Genomic DNA, 21,439 nt, shown 5'->3' on the forward strand with positions numbered 1-21,439 from the left:
AAACTATTCAACTGCAAAAGGATAACCTCTAGTGTCACAGAATACACTTAGGATTTTTAGGATTCTTAACAACTTTCAAAGCAGAAACCAAAATATTTTTCACTACTAAAATAAAAAGATTAAATTATTTTGATGAATTAGCACATTAAGCTTTTATCTATAAAAACGGTGTTGTAATTCAGGCTTGACTATTATTTTCAAATGTATAATTTTGAGGGTAATAATTGAGTTTTCTAAAAATGAAAACTGAAGCATACCAATATTCAACTGTCTATATAACTTGCTGCCACTCCAGCTTATCCAAAAAGCAAAAGAGCCATTCTCAAACTTGCTTAGGAAAATTTGTATGGGGAAAGAAAGAGAATCAAGAGAAGGAACATTGGACAGTCCATTTGCTACAAGAACCATGCAGAGACAGAACAAAAGGAGGTTTAGCTGAGAGACAAATTACAATAATTTGTATAGTAAATATGATATTAGTCATACGCTGTTACTTATTTTTATCCATAAGCTCTTAATGATGTAAGGAACCTTACAGCTTACGTACTCCAGCTTTTATATCTTACATGTAGGAAAAGTAAGGATGCATACTTAATCAAAGTAATTCAATTAGTGGCAAAGACAATAAAAATTAGGGCTGTGACTTACAATCCAGTGTTCTTTCACTTTTACTAGTAAACATCATTACCCGGCAAACATGTCTCTATTATATATGAAAGTCCTCACTGTAATTTCTTTATGGTTTATTTCAATGAAAACTTACTGGCACTTAAGAAAAGTTTCACTGGTTTTAGATGTAACCATAACTAATATTAAAACTTGAATAGTAATTCTCTAATCAAGAAGAATTTAGTATCATTGAATTTATATTGTCATAAAGATAACCATTTTATAAAAAAAAAAACACATTTCTGCATCAAAGGAAATAGGAGCAGACAGAAAGAAGAGGCCAACACATCCACTCTGCGACGAGAGGAGCAGCACTGCTATCGAGTCATCAAGTCACACCTCTGCTGCTGCCTAAACCACCTCAACAGGACGGGAGCACGCTCTCGCCCACCAGCCAGCCATTCAGTTACCATCTCTTCCTACGTCACAGGACGAACTTAGACTCACTGCAGGCAGAAAGTACTACCACTGCCCAGGAGCAGAGCTTATCCGATCGTGGCTCAAAAACACCTCAAAAACTCATGACACTAATCTTTTGTTTTAGTGAATAAAAAGTACTATGACTGAAACAAGACTAGGGCGCAAACCTTCAGGAATAAAAATCTTACATGCTGGGGCTCATCTTCTGATGACATTGCATTGTTAACACATAAAGCTTCTAAAAACTTCTGCTTCAGGATAATGTAACGGAACCTACGGAAAATAAAGTATGAAGCATTAAAATGATTAAAAAGCTGAGTTATAGCAATGTCAAAGACTGGAAATGGAACTCAAGTTCCTGAAGCTGTTAAAACAAGGTAAGTGTGTCTTTTTTTTTTTTTTAATATATTTTATTGATTTTTTACAGAGAGGAAGGGAGAGAGATAGAGAGTTAGAAACATCGATGAGAGAGAAACATCGATCAGCTGCCTCCTGCACATCTCCTACTGGGGATGTGCCCGCAACCCAGGTACATGCCCTAGACCGGAATCGAACCTGGGACCTTTCAGTCCGCAAGCCGACGCTCTATCCACTGAGCCAAACCGGTTTCAGCAAGGTAAGTGTGTCTTAAAGAAGTAATTATTTATTTTAAAAAAGAACTTTAAAAAATTTAACTTTCCAATGTCTCATAAATCAAATATAATTGTAAGTTACTATAAGTACCTTTGCTTTCAGGAAATTCTTAAAATATGTTATGAAGCTTATCACACTGAAACCATAATAAAAATAATTTCAGTAGCAAGTAGTCACAATTTAATACTAGAAGGAAGGATTTCTATTTCCAAAATTAATTCTAAACAAAAATCAAGTTTTTATGGAAGATGTCAAACATAACCTAATATGAAATCAAAATTCAATAGAGGGTGTGCAGGAGGCAGCCCATCAATGTTTCTCTCTCATCGATGTTTTTCTCCCTCACGCTCCCTTCCTCTCTAAAAAATATCAATAAACACATTAAAAAATAGCAAGTTATGAAACATTAATTTAAAAAAACCTTCAGATGAAATCTTACCTTTTTTTGTCAAATTTTTCCATACATTCTAGAGGCTGAATGAACTGAAGGACTTCATCCCATTGACCATCAAGGATTAGCTGCCTATATAAAGGGGAAATCCATGTATTTATCAAATCTGGGTTACACTGATTAAAAGCAGAATAGATGACAAGATAGCATTAAAGCTTCAGTCTGAAGTCTGTAATGATGAACTTTTTACTTGGTTCCTCAACCACTATAATAAATTTTTTTTTTCACAACTGATTTGTAACAACATATGCTATACGAGAAGCATTTGTGAATCTACAACCACTCTTCATTCTAACATATATGTTTTTTTCATTACTCTCTATTACTTACGGACTAGGGTGTGGTTAAGTCCCTGTCTCAGTGTTTCTCAATTGGGGCAATTTGGCAATGTCTGGAGATATTTTTGGTTGTCACAACTGGGGTGCTACTGACATCTACTGGGTATAGTCAGAGATGCTGCTAAATATCCTACAATGCATAGGACGCCCTCACCCCCAAGCACATACACAACAAAGGATTATCTTGCATAAAATGTTGATAGTGCAGAGGTTGAAAAATCCTGCTCTAAAATTGTGAATCATCTTTGAGGCAGTTAGTACTAAAGTCTACAGTGTGAGAATGAAACAGGAAGGAGTAAGGTCAGGTTTTATCCTACTTTAGGTCCTATGGGAACTTTTAAGTTACAAGGCATTCCTATTGCCGCTCTTCTTTTATAACAGCAATTTCCCTCCTTTTGGATATTTTGAACAGTAAGATTTAAAAAGGAAGTGATGGCAGGAGAATCTACACAGGATTGCCAACTTTTGATTCTGCAAACAAGGAATATTAATAAAAAGCAATCGCAATACAAATATATAATCATTTTATAAAGGGGCATTTTAATACTTAAAAATGTAGGAAAGCCCAGCTGGTGTGGCTCAGTGGCTGAGCATCAACCTATGAAACAGGAGGTCACAGGTTCGATTCCAGTTCAGGGCACATGCCCAGGTTGTGGGCTTCATCCCCAGTAAGGAGCATAGAGGAGGCAACTGATCAATGACTCTCTATAATATTAATGTTTTTATCTCTCTTGCCCTCTCCTTTCCTCTCTGAAGTCAATAAAAATATAAAACTTTAAGAAAAAAATTATTTATAAATAAGTAAATAAATGTAGGAAGGAGGCCATTTCAAAGGCTAGCCCTTTAAGATGAATACATTTTGTTTAATGAAAAACTTACTATTCTGTAATTCCATGCATTTTTTCCTCAGACCAGCAAAATTTCTTCACAAACCAACAGGTTTCAAGGGGGTATTTGAGAGCCACTGCTAAATGGAAAGACAAGGCCAGACTGCCTGAGGATTGGTTCCTAACATATTGTGGCCTAAGCTCCCCAGTGTGGGGCGTGCAGGAGGCAGCCAATCAGTGATTCTCTCTCATCATTGATGTTTCTCTCTCTCTCTCTCTCTCTCTCTCTCTCTCTCTCTCTCTCTCTCTCTCTCTCCCTCCCTCCGTCCCCCCCTCCCTCCTCTCTGAACTCAATTTAAAAAAATTATTTTTTAAGTTCCTTTTCTATGAACTAGGACCACTTCATTTCTTAAGGCTTCCCAAGTCATAAAATGCCACATGTCCAAGAATCTGTACAACTTGTCAAGGATATTTGGTATTTTTATCACGTAAGCATAAAATACATTTCTGTCCAGAAATTTGGGCTTTTCTTTTTCTGTCCAATTCAAGTTAGGATATATTTAGCTTTCCATTTTGGCAAACGTTAATTCCCTTTTGCTCTGCAATTCCATTTCCAAGAATCTTGTTCTAATCCAAGATACAGAAAAAAAGGTGCTCAGTAGAGCATTTATTTAAGAAAACTTGAAAACAATTTATTGTCTAAAAATAGAGGAACCATTAGGAAATTAATAAAATTTGAAAATTTTTAAGGTGTAAATTTACAATTACATACAGAATCCTTATGATGTTAATGGATAAAGTAGGATACTAAACTATAAATGCAATATAATTGCTGGGGTTTTTTTTCTTAATTGCTGTTACTTTTTAATATGCAAGAAAATTGTTAGTAGAGCATCTAGATGGTAGGGTGATTTTTCTTCTTATTTTTCTATATTTTCTAAAATGAATATGTTTATATAATGAGAATGTTTTATTTCTATGTCTAAAAAATGATATTTCAGAAATATTTTCTCTTTCTGGAGTCCCTGCTTCCTTACTCAAATATTTTTTTAACAATGCCATAACCACAATGTAGCTGTAACTCCCGTTTTTTTAATGGACCTCTAGATCTTGCTACTGAAACCATTCTACAGAAAACACTGTTTGGTAAATGCTCCAATATAAACACAAACACTTTTTTTTAATTATACTTACATAGCCGTTTCATGACTATAAAGAACTATCTGTGTTATACATATCACCTTATTGATACTTAACATTGCTTTAAAGGAGCCACACACCTCACAGCTAATGAATTCATACCTCAGGAAAAGCATATCATCTGAAAACAGGCCATTTATGACTCCACTTTCCTTCTCAAGAGCCAACATACTAATGTGAAGCTTCTTTGAATTCAAAAAGTCTAACATTAGCTTAATGATTTCGACCTCTTTTACATTCACTGTTTCTTCAGCCGTCATGTTGGTAGCCTAAATATTAAACAGAACAAAACAAAAATTAATTCTATTGCTTTATGTCCAAGTGTTACTAACTATCTGGAAAGTACACATAACAGGTTTCTTGGAAATATTTAGTTCAGATGTTATAAAGTGGAAATTGTAATACTTATCAAAACCAAGTCATTCTTTCAGGTGTAACAAAGGTATGACAATGATTTTTTAAGTCCTTATCTTTGAGAGATACACTTTGGAATCGTTACAGATTAACTGATATAAAGTCTGTGATTTGCTTCAAAATAATACAAGAATGGAGTGGGAGGAGATAAAGATGAAGCAAGAATAATCATGACTATTGAAGCAGGGTAATGGGTAATGGAGGTTCATTTGCTATGGTCTGAATGTTTGTGTCTCCCAAAATTCATATGTTGAAATCCTAACCTCCAAAGTGATGGTTTCAGGAGGTGGGGCCTAAGGGACATTATTAGGTCATGAGGTCAGGGCTCTCATGACTGGGATTAGTGCCCTTATAAGAGACCCCAGAAATCTGGCGCAACCCTTCCACCTTATGAGGATGCAGTCAACAGTCAGCAAGCAGGAAGAGGGCCCTCCTCAGAACCTGACCATACTTACCTTGGACTTTTAGCCTCCAAAACTGTGAGCAATAAATTTTCACTACTGATAAGCCACCAATCAATGGTTTTCTTTTATAGCAACCCAGATGGACTAGGACAATATTATTCTTTCTATTCTTACACATGTTGAAAATTTGCCATAATAAAAAATACTTTAAAAAGTTACTAATAAACAAACCATGTTTAGCTATGTCATAAATACCTTGTCCTAGGTATTCATACTCATTCCATAAGCATTTATTGGCTTTTCTGTGACAGGCCCTATCCTGTACTCAGAAGACACTGGCCCTATCCTTAAGAAACTTATAGTCCAGCAGCAACATGTAAAATATTGCACCCTGTATTTTAGAACCAAACAAAACAAGGCTTGTTAAAAATTGCAACTTTAAGTTATATTGGTACTATCAACCTTAACAATGATATTTTAACTCTCTAAAATCCCTTCTAGCCCTAGCTGGTTTGGCTCGGTGGATAGAGCATCGGCCTGCAGACTAAAGGGTCCCAGGTTCGATTCCAGTGAAGGGCACATGCCCAGGTTGCAGGCTCGATCCCCAGTGGGGGGCATGCAGGAGGCAGCCAATCAATGATTCTCTCATCATTGATGTTTCTATCTCTCCCTCTTCCTTCCTCTCTGAAATCAATAAAAATATTTTTTAAATTAATTAATTAATTAAAATCTCTTCTAACTCTTATTACCTACTAGAGGCCCAGTGCACGAATTTGTGCACCAGTGGGGTTCCTCGGCTTGGCCTGCAGGATCGGGCCTAAACCGGCTCTCCGACATCCCCCAAGGGGGTCCCAGATTGTGAGAGGGCGCAGGCCAGGCTGAGGGACCCCACTGGTGCCGGGGACCATGGGAGGGCTCCAGGGCGTGTCCGGCCCATCTCATTCCGATTGGCCGGACCTCAGCAGCAAGCTAACCTAAAGGTTGGAGTGTCTGCCCCCTGGTGGTCAGTGCACATCATAGCGAGCAGTTGAGCAGCCTTAGCATATCATTAGCATATTATGCTTTGATTGGTTGAACGGACGACCAGACACTTAGCATATTAGGCTTTTATTATATAGGATATAAGTTTATAGTGATACAACTGAGCACATCAGTCATGAATTCATAAAGATTTAGAACTAGGACAAATTCTGAAGATATTAGGTCAAAATTCTCATTTTACATATGAGTTCACACAAGTTAAATGGTCCAAGTTGTTAGAGTTTTCAAATGTTAAGGCTCAGAGCAATACAAACAACCACTTGAAGAAGACTAGCTACAAAGAAACATCCGATGAAACAGACTGTAAGCACATCTTTCTCACAGGACCAACTAACTTTAAGCAAGCTCACAGAAATATAAACACATATATGTATGACCAAGGTTATTTTTTTCAATTTGTTTACTATTTTTTCAATTTATTTCTTCATAATGTGAAGTGCAAATTCCTAGCAGACCAGAATGCTCACGTCAGATGATGCTCTCCTACACAGAGAAGGTGGTAGGGTAAACAAGGGACAGTGCCTGGGAAGATAGTTATATGGCTCAAATATTTAATGATATCAGACTAAGCTAATCTCACACAGCCACCTCCACAATAAAGACATGCCTGCTTCAGGAAACAGACCAATCCCAACTCTCTCTCCCAGCAAGCCAGCCACCTGATTCCTCATGCTTTGGGTTTCCCTTTGCTGTCTTCTGAGCTTACCCTCCTATTCATAGACTTTATCCAAAAGACAGTAAATTTAATGATATTTCCACTCACTGAATTCTAATCATATTTCAGACTCGTCTCCCTGGGATTACTCCTAGAGCACAACAATTAGCAATTTGAGCATTCCCCAAATCTTCAGATAATTTTTCCTAGCAAAGGAATGACTTTCACTAATTAGACTCTCATAAAAAAAATCGTACCTCCCCACTGCATCTCTAAGTTCTTAAAGGGCACTATGTACCAACAATACAACTTCGTGCAGAATTGAGACTACAATTTTCTGATGTTGTTCAATACACACGATGATATTTAACATTTTATAGGCTACATATTATTCAACATTCAGTCTAAATATGAGGTAACTCTGGAGCTACTATGAATTTATAGCAATACTCATATTTTAAATCATAACTACAAGTTTAATGCTGCCATCATTTTAGTCAATAAAACCTAAAAGAAATTCATTCTTACAAATACATATTTTACATTGAGTCTACATTTAAATTTTGAATAGATGCAGAAAACATATCCTAGTTAACCTAGAATTGGTCAGGGTTTTTAAAAATTAATTTTAAAAGACAAGTTTTAATTCAATACTCTGAAATTCCCAATAGAGATATATTTTAATCACTCAATCCATAATTTTAATTCTTATAAACTTCACTGTTGCTGTATACAATATAAAACATAGGCATGTGCTTGATGACTATATCTCAGAATTATTCTTTTCTAACCACCCTGTGTTACTGAAACATTTGAGTGGCTCCAAAATCCTAGCTCTATGATTTAGAAATTAGATACTACACACACACACACACACACACACACACACACAGTAGTCCCGCCTTATCTGCAGGGGATACGTTCCAAGACCCTGAGGGGATGCCTGAAATCATGGATAATACTGAACTCTATATGTACTATGTTTTTTCCTATACATACATACCTTTTCACTTAAAGGAAGCACATTATGGCTCCTCTTTGGCATATCTAAATTGCCAGCAGCACCACTCTTGTGCTGTGGGGCCATTATTAAGTAAAATAAGGATTACCTGAATACAAGCACTGTGATACTGCAACAGTCAATCTGATAACCAAAACAGCTAATAAGTAGCCAGCGCATACAGTGAGTGTGGATAAAGGATGACTCGTGTCGGGGCAGGATGTAGCGGGACTGTGCGAGATTTCATCATGCTACTCAGAATAGTGCACAATTTAACACTTATGAATGACTTAGTTCAAAATTTTCCATTTAATATTTTCAGACTGTGGTTGACTGCAGGTAACTGAAACCATGGATAAGGGGGACTACTATACATAGTTTTAAAGTAACATTTAATTCACAAACACTTTTAATCTCCTTAAACTATTAATCATTACAAAACCAGAATTTTTCTCTAACTCAGAGGAAAAGAACTCAAGAATAGCCCTAGCCAGTTTGGATAAAGTGTCAGCCTGTGTACTGAAGGGTCCCGGGTTCGATTCCGGTCAAGGGCATATGCCTGGGTTGCAGGCTCAGTCTCCAGTAAAGGGTGGGCAGGAGGCAGCTGATCAATGATTCTCTCTCATCATTGATGTTTCTCTCTCTCTCCCTCTCCCTACCTCTCTGAAATAAATAAAAATATATTTTTTAAAAAAGAACTTAATAATAAATGCTTCTTCCCGCCTCCTCAGGGAAGCTATAAATCAGTAAGAATTAACTAGCTTAGGAACAACTAAAATTATCTTTTAAAATGAGATGGATAGCCAGCTGGCATGGCTCAGTGGCTGAGCAGCTACCTATGAACCCGAAGGTCATTGGTGATTCCTGGTCAGGGCATATGCTGGGGTTGTGGGCTCGATCCCCAGTGTGGGGCGTGCAGTAGGCAGTCGATCAAAGATTCTCTCTCATCATTGATGTTTCTATCTCTCCCTCTCCCTTCCTCTCTGAAATCAGTAAAAATATATTTAAAAAAAAATAAAAAATGAGATGTATATAGTACAAAATGTTAGTTATATTAACTTAAAATATTTAAAAAAATGAAGAAGTGTCTAAAGAAAAGTACAGAGTAGATTTCTAAAAGCCATTTTAAAAAATAGAGCTCTGGCCCTTCAATCTAACTATGATTTAGCCAAAGTCAGCTCTGACAGCATCTTAGGTAGACCTGCCAGCTCATGGTACACATGAACAATGACTCACCACTCAGAACTTATGTAGGGCCAAAACTATAGTGTATTCCACTAAAAATCCAAAGTAAAATGGGGGAAACTCAGAATGTTTCGGTATTTCCATATTAAATGACAGATTTGTCTGTAAAAATATATCACAAAAACATTTTCCTTTAAGGAATACATTTTTACTTATATCCAATACCTGGACTGGGTAAGGTGAGGAAACAAGAATTTGCTTGTTAATTTAAATTCCTTATTGTTTAAAGTATTACATATGTCTCCTTTTCCCCCCATTGACCTCTCTCCAGCTGCTCCCACCCAAGAGTTTTCTTTAATAATAAGCACATCTGGCCCTGACCGGTGTGGCTCAGTTGGTTGTCTCGTGCACTGAAAAGTCACCAGTTCGATTCTTGGTCAGGGCACATATCCAGGTTCTGGGTTTGATCTGAATAATAATAATAATAATAATAATAATAATAAGCACATCTGAAAACCAGCTGGAAGGTGGTTAATATTTCAGTACTTAAATAACAATTAAAATCCACCGACACTAAATTTCATATGGACTCTCTATGTGTATTCATATTGATTCTTATCTTAGTGAAACAAGATTAGAAGAATGTATTAAGGAGGCAGAAATAAAATTATTTTTAGAAATCTAAGATTAAAGATAAAACATTAACAATAAGAAAAAAAGATATACTGACAATAGAAATATACCAACTTCTATGTACATTTCTATACATAGTTATGGAAAAAGTTTTATAAAAAAACTAAAGGCCTGTTGCACGAAAAGATTTGTGCAATAGGCCTTCCCTTCCCCTGGCTGCCGGCACCGGTTTTCCTCCGGCACCCGGGACCTGGGCCTTCACTCCAGCCGGAGCTGCCTGGAGCTGCCTTCAGTCTTCGCTCCACCGCTTTGCGCCTACGTATGCAAATTAACCGCCATCTTTGTTGGCAGTTAATTTGCATATCTCACTGATTAGCCAATGGGAGGTGCGGTCAATTACCATGTTTGTCTATTATTAGATAGGATATCAGTGGTAGCTTTCTAACCAATTATAAATAGATATGACTTAAATGTTCCTTTGCGATGAGATTACTTACTTATAATACACATTAAAAAGGAAGAAAAACATACAAAACTAAGAATCATTCCGAAGTATAAGATTAAAGAAATTGGGGTACAGCCACTATAAACTTTGTAGTCAAGAAAAAAGTGCTTAAGAAAGGCTCCATTAATCCACAACTCCATCCTACACAATAAAAAGCACTCCCTTTTAATTTCCAACTATTACAGGATGCCTAATACTGAACTATGGTGCTTTACAATTCCAGTTTGCAGGTAAAAATGTGGATAAGTAAATGAAGTCCCATGAAGCCACTGAAGGAAAAAAAATATCAAACTACAACATAGGACTACTTTGCCTTTTCCTTTAAAAAATGAAAAAAGAAAGAAATCTGCTGGCTATCCTCTTAACAAAATAGCACTTCAAAAACTTATGTTGCTGCCAGGTCATTTAATTGTAAATGTCCAAACCCTAAAAGAACAGGCCCCATCAGCTGGGAAGGAGACCATCCCCAGCCAGTCTTCAGGTGAGACCACAGCCCCTGTGGCAGCTTGACTACCACCCCATGAGACCTTAAATCAGAGGCTCCCGCTGGTCTGTGCCCAGATTCCAGACCCTCAGAAACAGTGGTATTTGTTGTTTTAAGCCACTAATTTTAGGGAAAATTTGTTACACAACAATAGAGAATACGGAACTCCATTTTTTCCCACAAGTAAGAATGTATTTTTTTTTCTAATATCTAACTGAAATCTACTTGTGACTTTCATCTAGTTATGTCTTCAGGGTCAGCATAATACAAGTTTGTTATGTTAAAAACGTACACATATTTAAATCTGACAAAATCGTGTTTATTCTCCTACTTCCTTCAACCATTTTTCAATAGCTTTCATGTCTGCCACCATTCCGGTCATTCTCCTCTTCACATTTGTTAATCTCCCTCTTAAAACACCTCAGATTGAACACAATATACCAGGTGTGGTCTGGTCAACCACTGTATACAGTGAAACTAACACTTCCCATGATGTAGGCACTATACAATGAACACAACTAAACAACAAAAATACAAAGAGTACCATTAAAGAATTACAAATGAAATGTAACGGTCTCCTGCTAGGAATGGGTTTGACGGATTGTTACTATCCTGAGATGCAGGATGGGAAGGGAAAGGGTACTAACATTTATTGTGCATCTGCTACGTCAGGCCCTGTGCTAAGTACTCCCCTATATTATCTATGTGATTCTTGCAATTCTATCATTTCATTTTACAGATGATCACACTAATGCTCAGAAACATTAGGTACTTGTCTAAGGACACACAGCGGAAAGTACAGCAGCAAGAATGGACCAACAGGGTCTATCTGACCATAATCTTGTGACCTTTCCACTACAACATTGTGACATTTGCAGGGGTAAAAACAAGAGGACAGAGGAGTGGGAACGAGCGGGGAGAGGTCAATGGGGCGGGGGGGAAGGATTCATATGTGATACTTTAAACAATAAAGAATTAAAACAAAAAAAAAACAAGAAGACATAATTAGGATTCAAGAAATCTTGAGCCTAATGTCAGTCAAAGTTTTAGAAATTGGAATTCAACTTCCTTCCTGTGCTATGTAGTGATTTACCATTCATTAGCTGAGTAAGTCTAAAGCAATGCTTCTTAAATTTTTCTCCATAAGGGCTGAAGAAACTGAACACATCTTCAGAGGGCCCTTAAGCATGAAAATTTTTTGAAGCCTTTGAACTTTACCTTAGAAATCAGTGAGAAATTATCCATATTATCTTTTTGTTTTAACATAAAAACAATATATTTTGCCCAGCCAGAGTGGCTTTGGTTGAGCATTATCTTGTGCGCCAAAGGGTTGCCAGATTGATCCCAGATCTGTTTCTCTCACATCGATGTCCCCCTCCTCCTCCTCTCTCTACACATGTCCTTGGGTGAGGATTTTAAAAATATATTATGGCAATATGCTGTTACTTTAAAAAAAAAGAAACAAAATATTGTATCCAAGTCTTCAAGTGAAATTGATGACAACTCCCTCAAGTATGTGCCATGTTACCTGGCCATGGATTTATCATACTCACGCACATAGCAAGCTTGTCTCTAACACTGCAAATACTCCTGTTTGAAAAGCATAGGTCAAGCAGGACAAAGTAAACCATTTCTCTATAAATCAAGAACCAATGACCCACACTGAGGATTGTTTAATACCAAATGAAACTCAAGTCACAGATATTTGCCACAGCCTTATTTGCTAAATATGAGAACCTCCTACTGAAAGCAGGAACGCATCCCTGACCCACATACAGGGAGGAAACACCCTTGCCTCCATGTCAGCACAGTAATCAAGGGCCTCTGCGGGGAGTACAACTGCACCTCCATAGTTCCCAGGAGCCTTTTAAGGCCATTGTAAGAAAGAAGGCCCTGCACCTGAAAATGCTAAATAGATCAAGCAGAGAACCGTAACGATCCTTGCCAATGAGCCACTCTATGAGAAGGTAATCCGTAGGTGCCTTCCATTTTTCCAGAGTGCGTTCAAATACATTATTTTGTTCAACTTCAGAGCCTATTTCCAGACTAAAACACTAGCAGGGATTATCCCCATTTTACAGATCTAGAAATCAGAGTCAACAGGAGGGTAAGTAGCTCTTCCAAGATTGTAATCAGCAGCAGAGGGAAACTTAAATCCTGGCGGACTTCCAGCTTACTGATGTGCTAAGGAGACCTGCATCTTTTCATACTTATTTTGAAGTGTTTCTCAAACTGCAGCGTATATCAAGCTGTCCATTCAGTAAGCAGTTGATAAATTCCATTTCACAAACAGAAGAGACTGAACACAATTATGTGAGTAGGAACACAGGGTAATACCCCTTTTCTCTATGATACATTCCTATTACTGGCTTTTAAAAGGGGGAGGGGGGGACAGGACAGGGAAGTTGGAGGGTGGGAGATAAACAGTTTAAAATCCCTCCACACAAAAATTACATAATTAATATACCTAAAACTGATAGGACATGGTATGTCAACTGTAATTGAAAAAAATTTTAAAATCATATATAATGGCATCTAAATTCAAGGTGTTATTTTAAAGCTAACAGTATACTATTCTGCGTAATTTCTTGTCTTATCCATCCCTGTATATTTTTTCTTTTCTGTGTGGAAGCAATCTACCCCCTAAAGCCTGCGGTTCATTACAGCTTCCTTCTAAATGAGGCCTCGAGAATATGCCATGTAAAGGAAAATGGGCCCTTAGGCATTGCTTCTCTCTAGTAAAATTTCAATGCAAACACATGCCAACACTGGAGACAAAAAAAAAAAAAAAATCTACTTGGATTTACCGTGAAAAAAAATTTTCTATCGCATTAAGAACTACATGCTCATGTCTGTGCCATGAACTTCTTGAAGTATTCTATGAAGTCTACAACAAAGGGAGGGAAGTGTTAGGATCACAACCTATGAATCTGGGTGGAACAAAGGCTTCTCCTTCATTATGCAGGGAACCAAGTTGCCAAAAAAAAAAAAAAAAAAAAAAAAAAAAAAAAAAAAAGCTCGGCTCAGACAGCACGCGTGGTTGGTGAGCGAGTCTGGGTACAGAGAAGAAAAAATCAGATGCTGGTCAAACGCCGCTGCTGCCGGCCCTTCGGCCAAGGCCTGGCCCCAGAGCCGCAGCCCCAGCCCCTCTCTCCAATACAGGGAACCAGATGAACCCCGAGAGCCAGCGTGACAGCCTCCCGCGTCCCCCGGGCAGGCGCCCCCCGCCCAGGCTCCACCCCGTCCCCAATTCAGTCGCCGCCTTCCCTCGGACCCGCGTCCAGGTCCCCAAAGGCCTCTCCCGTTGACTACCGATGTGAGAACGGCCAGACCCGGCCTCGCGGGGCTGCCCTCGCCCCCAGATCCCCAGATCCCCAGCTCCCCAGCTCCCCAGCCCCGCAGCTCCCCCTCCTCCCGGCCAAGGCGTGCCCACTTCTCCCGGGCTCGGCGAAGGAAGAGTCCGCGCCGTCTGCCGCGCTCCCCCCTCTCGGCAGCAGCGAGGTGGGCACGACCACCGGCCTCTCGGCGGCCGCTCGGTGCTCAGGGGCCGGCAGAGCCAGGGCGCGGGCGTCTGTGCCCCCGGAGCCGGGCTGGCAGCGAGGGAAAGGTGTGTCCCGGGGTGGCGGCCTGGCATCGGCCCCGCCGTTCCCAGGTCCTCATCCCGCGGCGCGGGGGCCTCTCCCGCGACCCATCCCACCCGGCCAGCACCCAGCCCGCTCTAGACGCCCCCTCCCCGGCCGCGAGCGCCGCCCTGGGGGTCGCCTGGCTCGCAGCCCCGGCAGGTGGTGACAGGTGGCGACGGGTGACCATGGCAACGCGAGGTGTGCGGCGCGGCCCGAGCCTGCCTCCGCCTCCTGGAGTCACTCACCTGAGGGCGAGCCCGGGGAGGCGGCGGCGGCGAGAGCGGCGGGGAGGCCGGCGGCCGGGGCCCGAAGCGGCCGGCTCCGGGTGGGGCGGGAACGCAAGGGCGGCGGTCTCGGCTTGGCGTCGGTCCTCCCTCCGCCGCGCGTCAGAGCATCAGTCCGTCAGTCCGTCCTTCCTCCCGCGGCCCCTCCCAGCGCGGCGGCCCTCAGCCCAGCCTCCCGCAGACTGCGGTTGTCAAACGGTGCCGAGCCCGTCCCGACGCCGCCAGCCAATCGCCGCGCTTCCCCGAGGCGCCGCAGGACCCCGCCGCGCGGGGCGGCCAGGCAGGTGCCTGCGCGGAAAGGAGAGTCGGGGCAGGACCCTCCGAGCCTGGCGAGGGGAGGACCCGCCTGGACCGACGGGCTCCGGGCCGGCGCTCCGAGGACTGGCTGGACCCCGAGGAAGGGCGGGAGTGGCGATGGCGGAAGGCCCGCAGTCCCGACGCAGACCCCTGGCCGCCCGCGACCGTGGGTCCCGAAATAGCGTGTAGGAGGTTGTGGTTCCCCAATGGAGTCCTCTGCGCATTAGAATGGACTCTTAATATGCCTCCTGGATAAATTATGAATACAGGTGAAATGAAGTAAACCTGGCCTCCTCCTGTTTTTCCAAGCCCCATCCTTCCTGAAAGTGCCCGCAGCTCAATCGCCCCTTCTTGATTTTGTGGTGACCTGCCCTGAAGGGGTAGTTTTTATTACCCCTTTGGGGTGTAAGCTCCTGGGCAGCAAAACCTTACTACTTCCCACCCCTTCGGTGCAGTATGAGGGCACCCATTACCCAAACCTCGCTGCATCTGGAAGATCATCATCGGAACCAACCCAGAAGCGAAGCATGCAGGATTGATTCGTCTCAAGAATGAACTTTTATCGATAAGAACTCGTAGTTTCTCTTCTTCAAAACACTCTGGGTATTGCCTAGTTGTGTTCCCGGTTTGCAAACTCTAAGGCCCTTGAATGTCTATCATTTATTTCTAGCCAGAGCCTTCTGATTCATTTACACTCGGTGTATAACTGGTATTCCACAAACAGGCATGATGCTCAAATGAACGGAATTAAGCATTCAGGGGGGTAAAACCATGTGGAACTAAGGAAGAATGCAGTGACACAAGCCTGTGATAGCCAGGAGTGACCTGGGGCCTCCCAAAGTGGGGGCAATGTGGTAAAAGGAGACTAGTAAGAATAAGCATCAAATTGGCCCTGGCTGGGCAGCTCAGTTAATTAGAGCATCACCCAGATATGCAAATATTGCAGGTTCAATTCCCAGCCAGGGCATGCCAGAATCAACGAATGAATGCATAAATAAGTGGAACAACAAGTTGATGTTTCTCTCCCTGTCTCTTTCAAAACATTTTTTTTTAAGAAAGAATAAACATCAAAAACATTTCTGGAAAGGCAGAATTTGATCCAATTCAAAAAGAAGTGCTAGCTTGACGAAAAGGTTTTAAGAAAAATATTTACAACCCTGGTCTGTATTTCGGTTCGATCCCCAGCCTGGTCAGGGGAGTGTGTATGAGGCAACCAATTGATGTGTCTCTCCCACATTGGTGTCTCTCTCCCTCTCTCTCCTTCTCCCCCTCCCTATCTCCCTTCCACTCTCTAAAAATCAATGGCAAAAAATATCCTCAGGTGAGGATTAACAAAAAAGAAAGAAAGTATTTCCAAATTCAAGGAAAACAATTACAAGCACAAAAGCTGAATTGTAAAACTTCCATTGTCTAGCCCTGATGAACTCCTGGAAGAAAATCTTCATTAAGAACCCTCTCAATGGTAAATCGCCAACAAATAAACACAACTTCATGTTGCCTCAGGGGCTGATAGCTACAAAACAAAACAAAAACTGCATAATGTTTATATTGAAAAAGTGGGCAGATATGATATATCCTGGAAATAGTTTGTCAATCACTCAGCCAGTATATTTCACCTGAAAATCCACTTCTCAATCTTGAGTCTCAAATAGTAATAGTTGCAAGATGCAGACCCTTTTAAATATTTACACATTCAATTGAATCTAGAGTTACTAATCAGGGACAATCTGACAAACATTCGACCACCTATTAGGGTTGGAGTGCTATAAAAAAGAAAGAACCTGACGTATGGCACTACATTGGTTTTGACATTCATTAAGCACAAAATGAAGTGTTTGCCTATGTTCTCATGTAAACCTCACAATCTCCCTTCAAATGCCTGTTAATAATTCCCATTTAGAGATTAAGGGGAAAAACTTACCCAAAGTCTATCAGCTGACATGTAGCAGAGCCAAGGTTCTAACCATTCTGACTCTTAAAATCTTTCCACTCTCCTTCACTCTGCAACAACTGGAAATATTAGCTTCAAGAAAATGGACTTTATTCTGACAAGTAGAGGGAATAAAAAAGGTCTTATATATCTCATATTCTATAGCACAGTGTCATCTGCATCTCAACTTTCAATAAATAGCCATCAGAGTTGTTAGAAGCAAATACATAACCATTATATTTCCAGAAAAGGGGGATGGGAGGAGGAAAGAAACGAGGCACTGAAATATAAGACGTCTAGTACATCTTATCACTTGTACTCTGACAAATGCATTGATTGTATATTTGCTTCCTAGTGTAACATCAAGTGTTACCCGACAACCTTAATAGCTGTTAGCCTAAGGTATCAGCTTTCCTTCTATACTCGGCCACACTGTTGAGATTAGATCTGCTTGTCTTTCACTCTAGTTGCTGCAAAGCAGCGAATTGTTCAGAAAGGACAAGGCTTTCTCAGATGAATGACTGTCCTTAGATCCCGGGGTACTGCCTCAATCACTCACCAAATATTCGAGGGCCTGCTCTGGCTCAGGAACTAGGTTAGGCATCATTTGAAAATGCAGGTCCTGACTTGACAGAATGACTCATGGTGCCTTGTGACATAAATGCCTTCAGGCTAAGGTGGACCCCCTTTAATATGATTCTCAAACCTCACTTCTAAAAAGGCGAACAGACGTTTTTGGTTTTCCCCAAATAGTAGAAAGGAGTCTGAGGACAAGCCTACGTTGGGAAATCTTGCCTCAAGCTGCCCAGGGGAAGTTCAGCGGGGGTAAGGGAACTTGCTTTAAAAGCTCTGCTCTCATCGTTAGAATGCACACTCATAAACACACACAGAGAAGAGCTGTATGCTTCCCAGCCAGCAGTGCCCGGTTCTGGGAGAACAAAGTACCTCCACTGGGGCTTCTCCTTCAACCAGGTTCAAGGACCCTAGAGGCAGAATTCAACTCTATCAGAGCGCCTGTCTAGACAGACCCCTAAACAAAAGCTTACATTATATGTGAATGGGTAAACTCCATAAAGAAAAATAGGCAGCCCGGCTGGTGTGGCTCAGTGGTTGAGCGTTGACCTATGAACCAGGAGTTCACAGTTCGATTCCCGGTCAGGGCACATTGCCGGGCTTGATCCCCAGTGGGGGGGCATGTAGGAGGCAGCCAATCGATGATTCTCTCTCATCGTTGATGTTTCTCTCTCTCCCTCTCCCTTCCTCTCTGTAATCAATAAAAATATATTTTAAAAAAAGAAAGATAGGCCTTCTCTCTCCAGGGTGCAGACCTATGCCATTCCCCTCCCCCTCTCCTTCCCCTGCAGGCACATATCCCCTAACCTCTAAGGGCCTCCTGTGACTTGCAACCAGAGGAGCAATGGGCAGTGGCAGCTCATCCCGGGCTCACCCCCCGAACCTGTCTCCAAGGCCCCCTTTTCTCTGCCCAGTGAACCTCAGCGGCCCGCCTCGGCTCTTCGGTTGCTTCTATGCCCTTGCTTGTTTCCCTCTCCTAAGTATGTTTTTGCTGCAGTCAATAAATTCTTGCTTCCTTTTCTACACACACAAAAAGGAAAAGTACATTCTTGTTTTTTCCTTTATTTTCTTATGAAAATAAAAAATAAAAAAGTTTTTTAAGTTCTTGGTTTTCAGGCACAATGCTCAGTGTTGTCAGCTCTCAGGAGCAACTCTAAGGCTTCCTTGAAGAACTTGGCAATAAAATTGTCCTTTTCGAATTACCTCTGAGATCAACATTTCAATAAATTAGAGTAGAAATATGCAGTCACCTTAACGCCTACAAACAGACGGTGCTTGGGTGGGTGTTGCCAGTGGAAGCGAAAACTCCAGCCCAATTCCCAGCGTCAGTAATGAGGCCATCTTGAAGGTAGGTCCCCGGGCCCTGAGAGCCATTATTCCTGTTTCTGTTTTAACTTTACCCTTCTCTTACCTGAAGCCTAGGCCATAAATTTAACTCCCCTCATTTTGATTCACCTTCATAACTATGTTCCAGTTTCCCATATGGGTCTGCCCAGAGAAGGGAAGACTTCGCTGGCCACCGTTGAAGTTTTCCATCTGTAAATTGGCATCCATTTTCCCCATACCCTGGTGTGGTGACCTTGGTTTCGGAGATCCACCCCGAGAGATGCTGATGAAATCGGTTTCTGAGCCTGCAATCCCGAGAATCATCTGGACTCAACAGTACATTCTCCCAAGTCATGCCACCTCCTGAGGCCTCTTGGGAAGCAGCCAAGTGACTCTCCAGAGAACGCCTCTCTCCATTGATGAGAGGCCAAGGGAACTACCTCCCCTTTTTAAAAATTTCTACACTCAGAATTTTATTACCGTTTTTACTTAAGAAGACCAGTTTAAATACAGTCAAACCAACAATTTCAAGTGAATCATTGCTGTGTATTAGACATTCTGCTTGAGCATCTAACGAACATGCTCTCTAAAAATAAATTTAAAAAAGGGTTGTAAATATTTTTCTTAAAACCTTTTCGTCAAGCTAGCACTTCTTTTTGAATTGGATCAAATTCTGCCTTTCCAGAAATGTTTTTGATGTTTATTCTTTCTTAAAAAAAATGTTTTGAAAGAGACAGGGAGAGAAACATCAACTTGTTGTTCCACTTATTTATGCATTCATTCGTTGATTCTACATGTTATTGTTGTCTGTCCAGCCTCTTTCCTCTTCCTGCAAATAGCAGTGCCCAGCTGCCACCCCCACTCCAAGCCCTTCTTCGCCAGAGGTGGGGCTTGAGATCCAAGCTATAGTACAACTTCTTCCTGGCCACAGTGGTTGGTCCAAGAATGACCAGAGCCATGGCAATCGTGCTCCTCACTTGGAACTCTCTGCATTAGGAGGTGAAGCCGCTCCCCCGATTAGGCGTTATATGGATGGAACCCTAGAACTACTTGCCATCATGTTCCCTGACACACGGAGGTTCCTGAGAGAGGAAAGCCAAAATGTGGATAAAGATGGACAGAGTCTGGATTCTCAAGTTCTTCTTTCCCTTGTTTCAGTTACATAAGCCAATAAATTGTTTTGTTTGTTTATGCTATTTTTGAGTTAAGTTCTATCACTCGCAACCTAAAAGTCTTAATATAAATTCCCATAAAAATACTTCTTAGCTCTAGCTGGTATGGCTCAATTGGTAGGGCATTGACCTGTGCACTGAAAGGTTGCGGGTTCGATTCTCGGTCAGGGCACATGCTAGGGCTGCAGGCTCCATCCCCAGTAGGTGTGAGGTGTGCAGGAGGCAGCTGATCGATGTTCCACTCTCAAATAGATGTTTCTCTCTCTCTCTCTCTCTCTCTCTCTCTGAAAAAACAAAAACAAAGAAACTTCTTATATGCTAGGATCATTACCAAAATAGTAAGACTAATGACACTGCTGTCTAGACTGAATTGTGTCCCCCAGATTTTGTATGTTGAAGCCCTAACACCCCCTAACAAGCCCTGACAAGTATCTGACTGTACTGGAGGTAGGGCCTTTACGGAGGTGGTTAAGGTTAAATATGGTCATCAGGTTGAATCCTGACGTTACAGAGTGCTGCCCTTTTAAGAAGAGGAAGGGACAACAGAGCTCTCAGCCATGTGAGGACACAGTGAGAAGGCAGCTATCTGCAATCCAGGAAGTGCTCACCAGACCTGACCATGCTGGCACCATGCTCTGGGACGTGCAGCCTCCAGAACTGTGAGAAAAGGAATCTGTTGTTTAAGCTGCCCAGTCTATGACATTTGCTAAGGCAGTGAGCAGACTAACACAGGCACCCAGGACAACCGCCCAGGGGCCGGTTACTACCAGTTCCTTCTTCAGGGTGAAGTGGACCCTGACTAGAAAAAATTGTGATATATTAATGTTTTATTATTCTGCTCCCATTCTTTTTTTTTTTTTTTTTTAATATATTTTTATTGACTTCAGAGAGGAAGGGAGAGGAAGAGAGAGAAACATCAATGATGAGAGAATTACCGACCGGCTCTCCTGCACTCCCCCAACTGGGGATTGAGCCTGAAACCTGGGCATGTGCCCCTGACCAGAATCGAACCCAGAACCCGTTTACAGGCCGACGCTCTATCCACTGAGCCAAACTGGCCAGGGCTCTGCTCCCATTTTTTATTTCAGCTTAGTCTGGAGTAGCTTTTCAACTGGTTTTTACTTTTTTATTTTATTTTAATATATATATTTTTTTATTTCAGAGAGGAAGGGAGAGGGCTAGAGAGATAGAAACATCAATGATGAGAATCACTGATTGGCTGGCTGCCTTCTGCACACCCCACACTGGGGATTGAGCCCGCCACCTGGGCATGTGCCCTGACTGGGAATCGAACTGTGACCTCCTGGTTCATAGGTCGACTGCTGAACCACACCAGCCGGGCTGGTTTTTACTTTTTTAAATAACAAAAAAATCA

At 41.4% G+C, this 21,439-nt stretch overlaps 1 protein-coding gene across 2 annotated transcripts in view; it reads right to left on the minus strand.

The window, feature by feature from the left end:
* WDR47 (WD repeat domain 47) overlaps positions 1 to 14,931 on the minus strand; it is a 35,028-nt gene extending 20,097 nt beyond the window's left edge. The window contains exons 1-4 of one of the 2 annotated variants that reach the window (XM_070396054.1): positions 14,728 to 14,931; positions 4,641 to 4,807; positions 2,162 to 2,245; positions 1,278 to 1,362 (exon numbers count right to left, since the gene is read on the minus strand). In XM_070396054.1, the coding sequence (XP_070252155.1) occupies positions 1,278 to 1,362; positions 2,162 to 2,245; positions 4,641 to 4,798 (327 nt within the window). In that variant the 5' untranslated portion in view covers positions 4,799 to 4,807; positions 14,728 to 14,931. Of the gene's footprint in view, positions 1 to 1,277; positions 1,363 to 2,161; positions 2,246 to 4,640; positions 4,808 to 14,727 lie in introns of those variants that run through there. The other variant, XM_070396053.1, reaches the window with a different exon arrangement.
* Positions 14,932 to 21,439: the final 6,508 nt, after the last annotated feature.

The sequence above is a fragment of the Myotis yumanensis genome, unplaced genomic scaffold (assembly GCF_028538775.1).
Source record: "Myotis yumanensis isolate MYYU_CA2020_CCGP unplaced genomic scaffold, mMyoYum1.0.hap1 SCAF_17, whole genome shotgun sequence".
Classification (NCBI taxonomy): Eukaryota; Metazoa; Chordata; class Mammalia; order Chiroptera; family Vespertilionidae; genus Myotis; species Myotis yumanensis.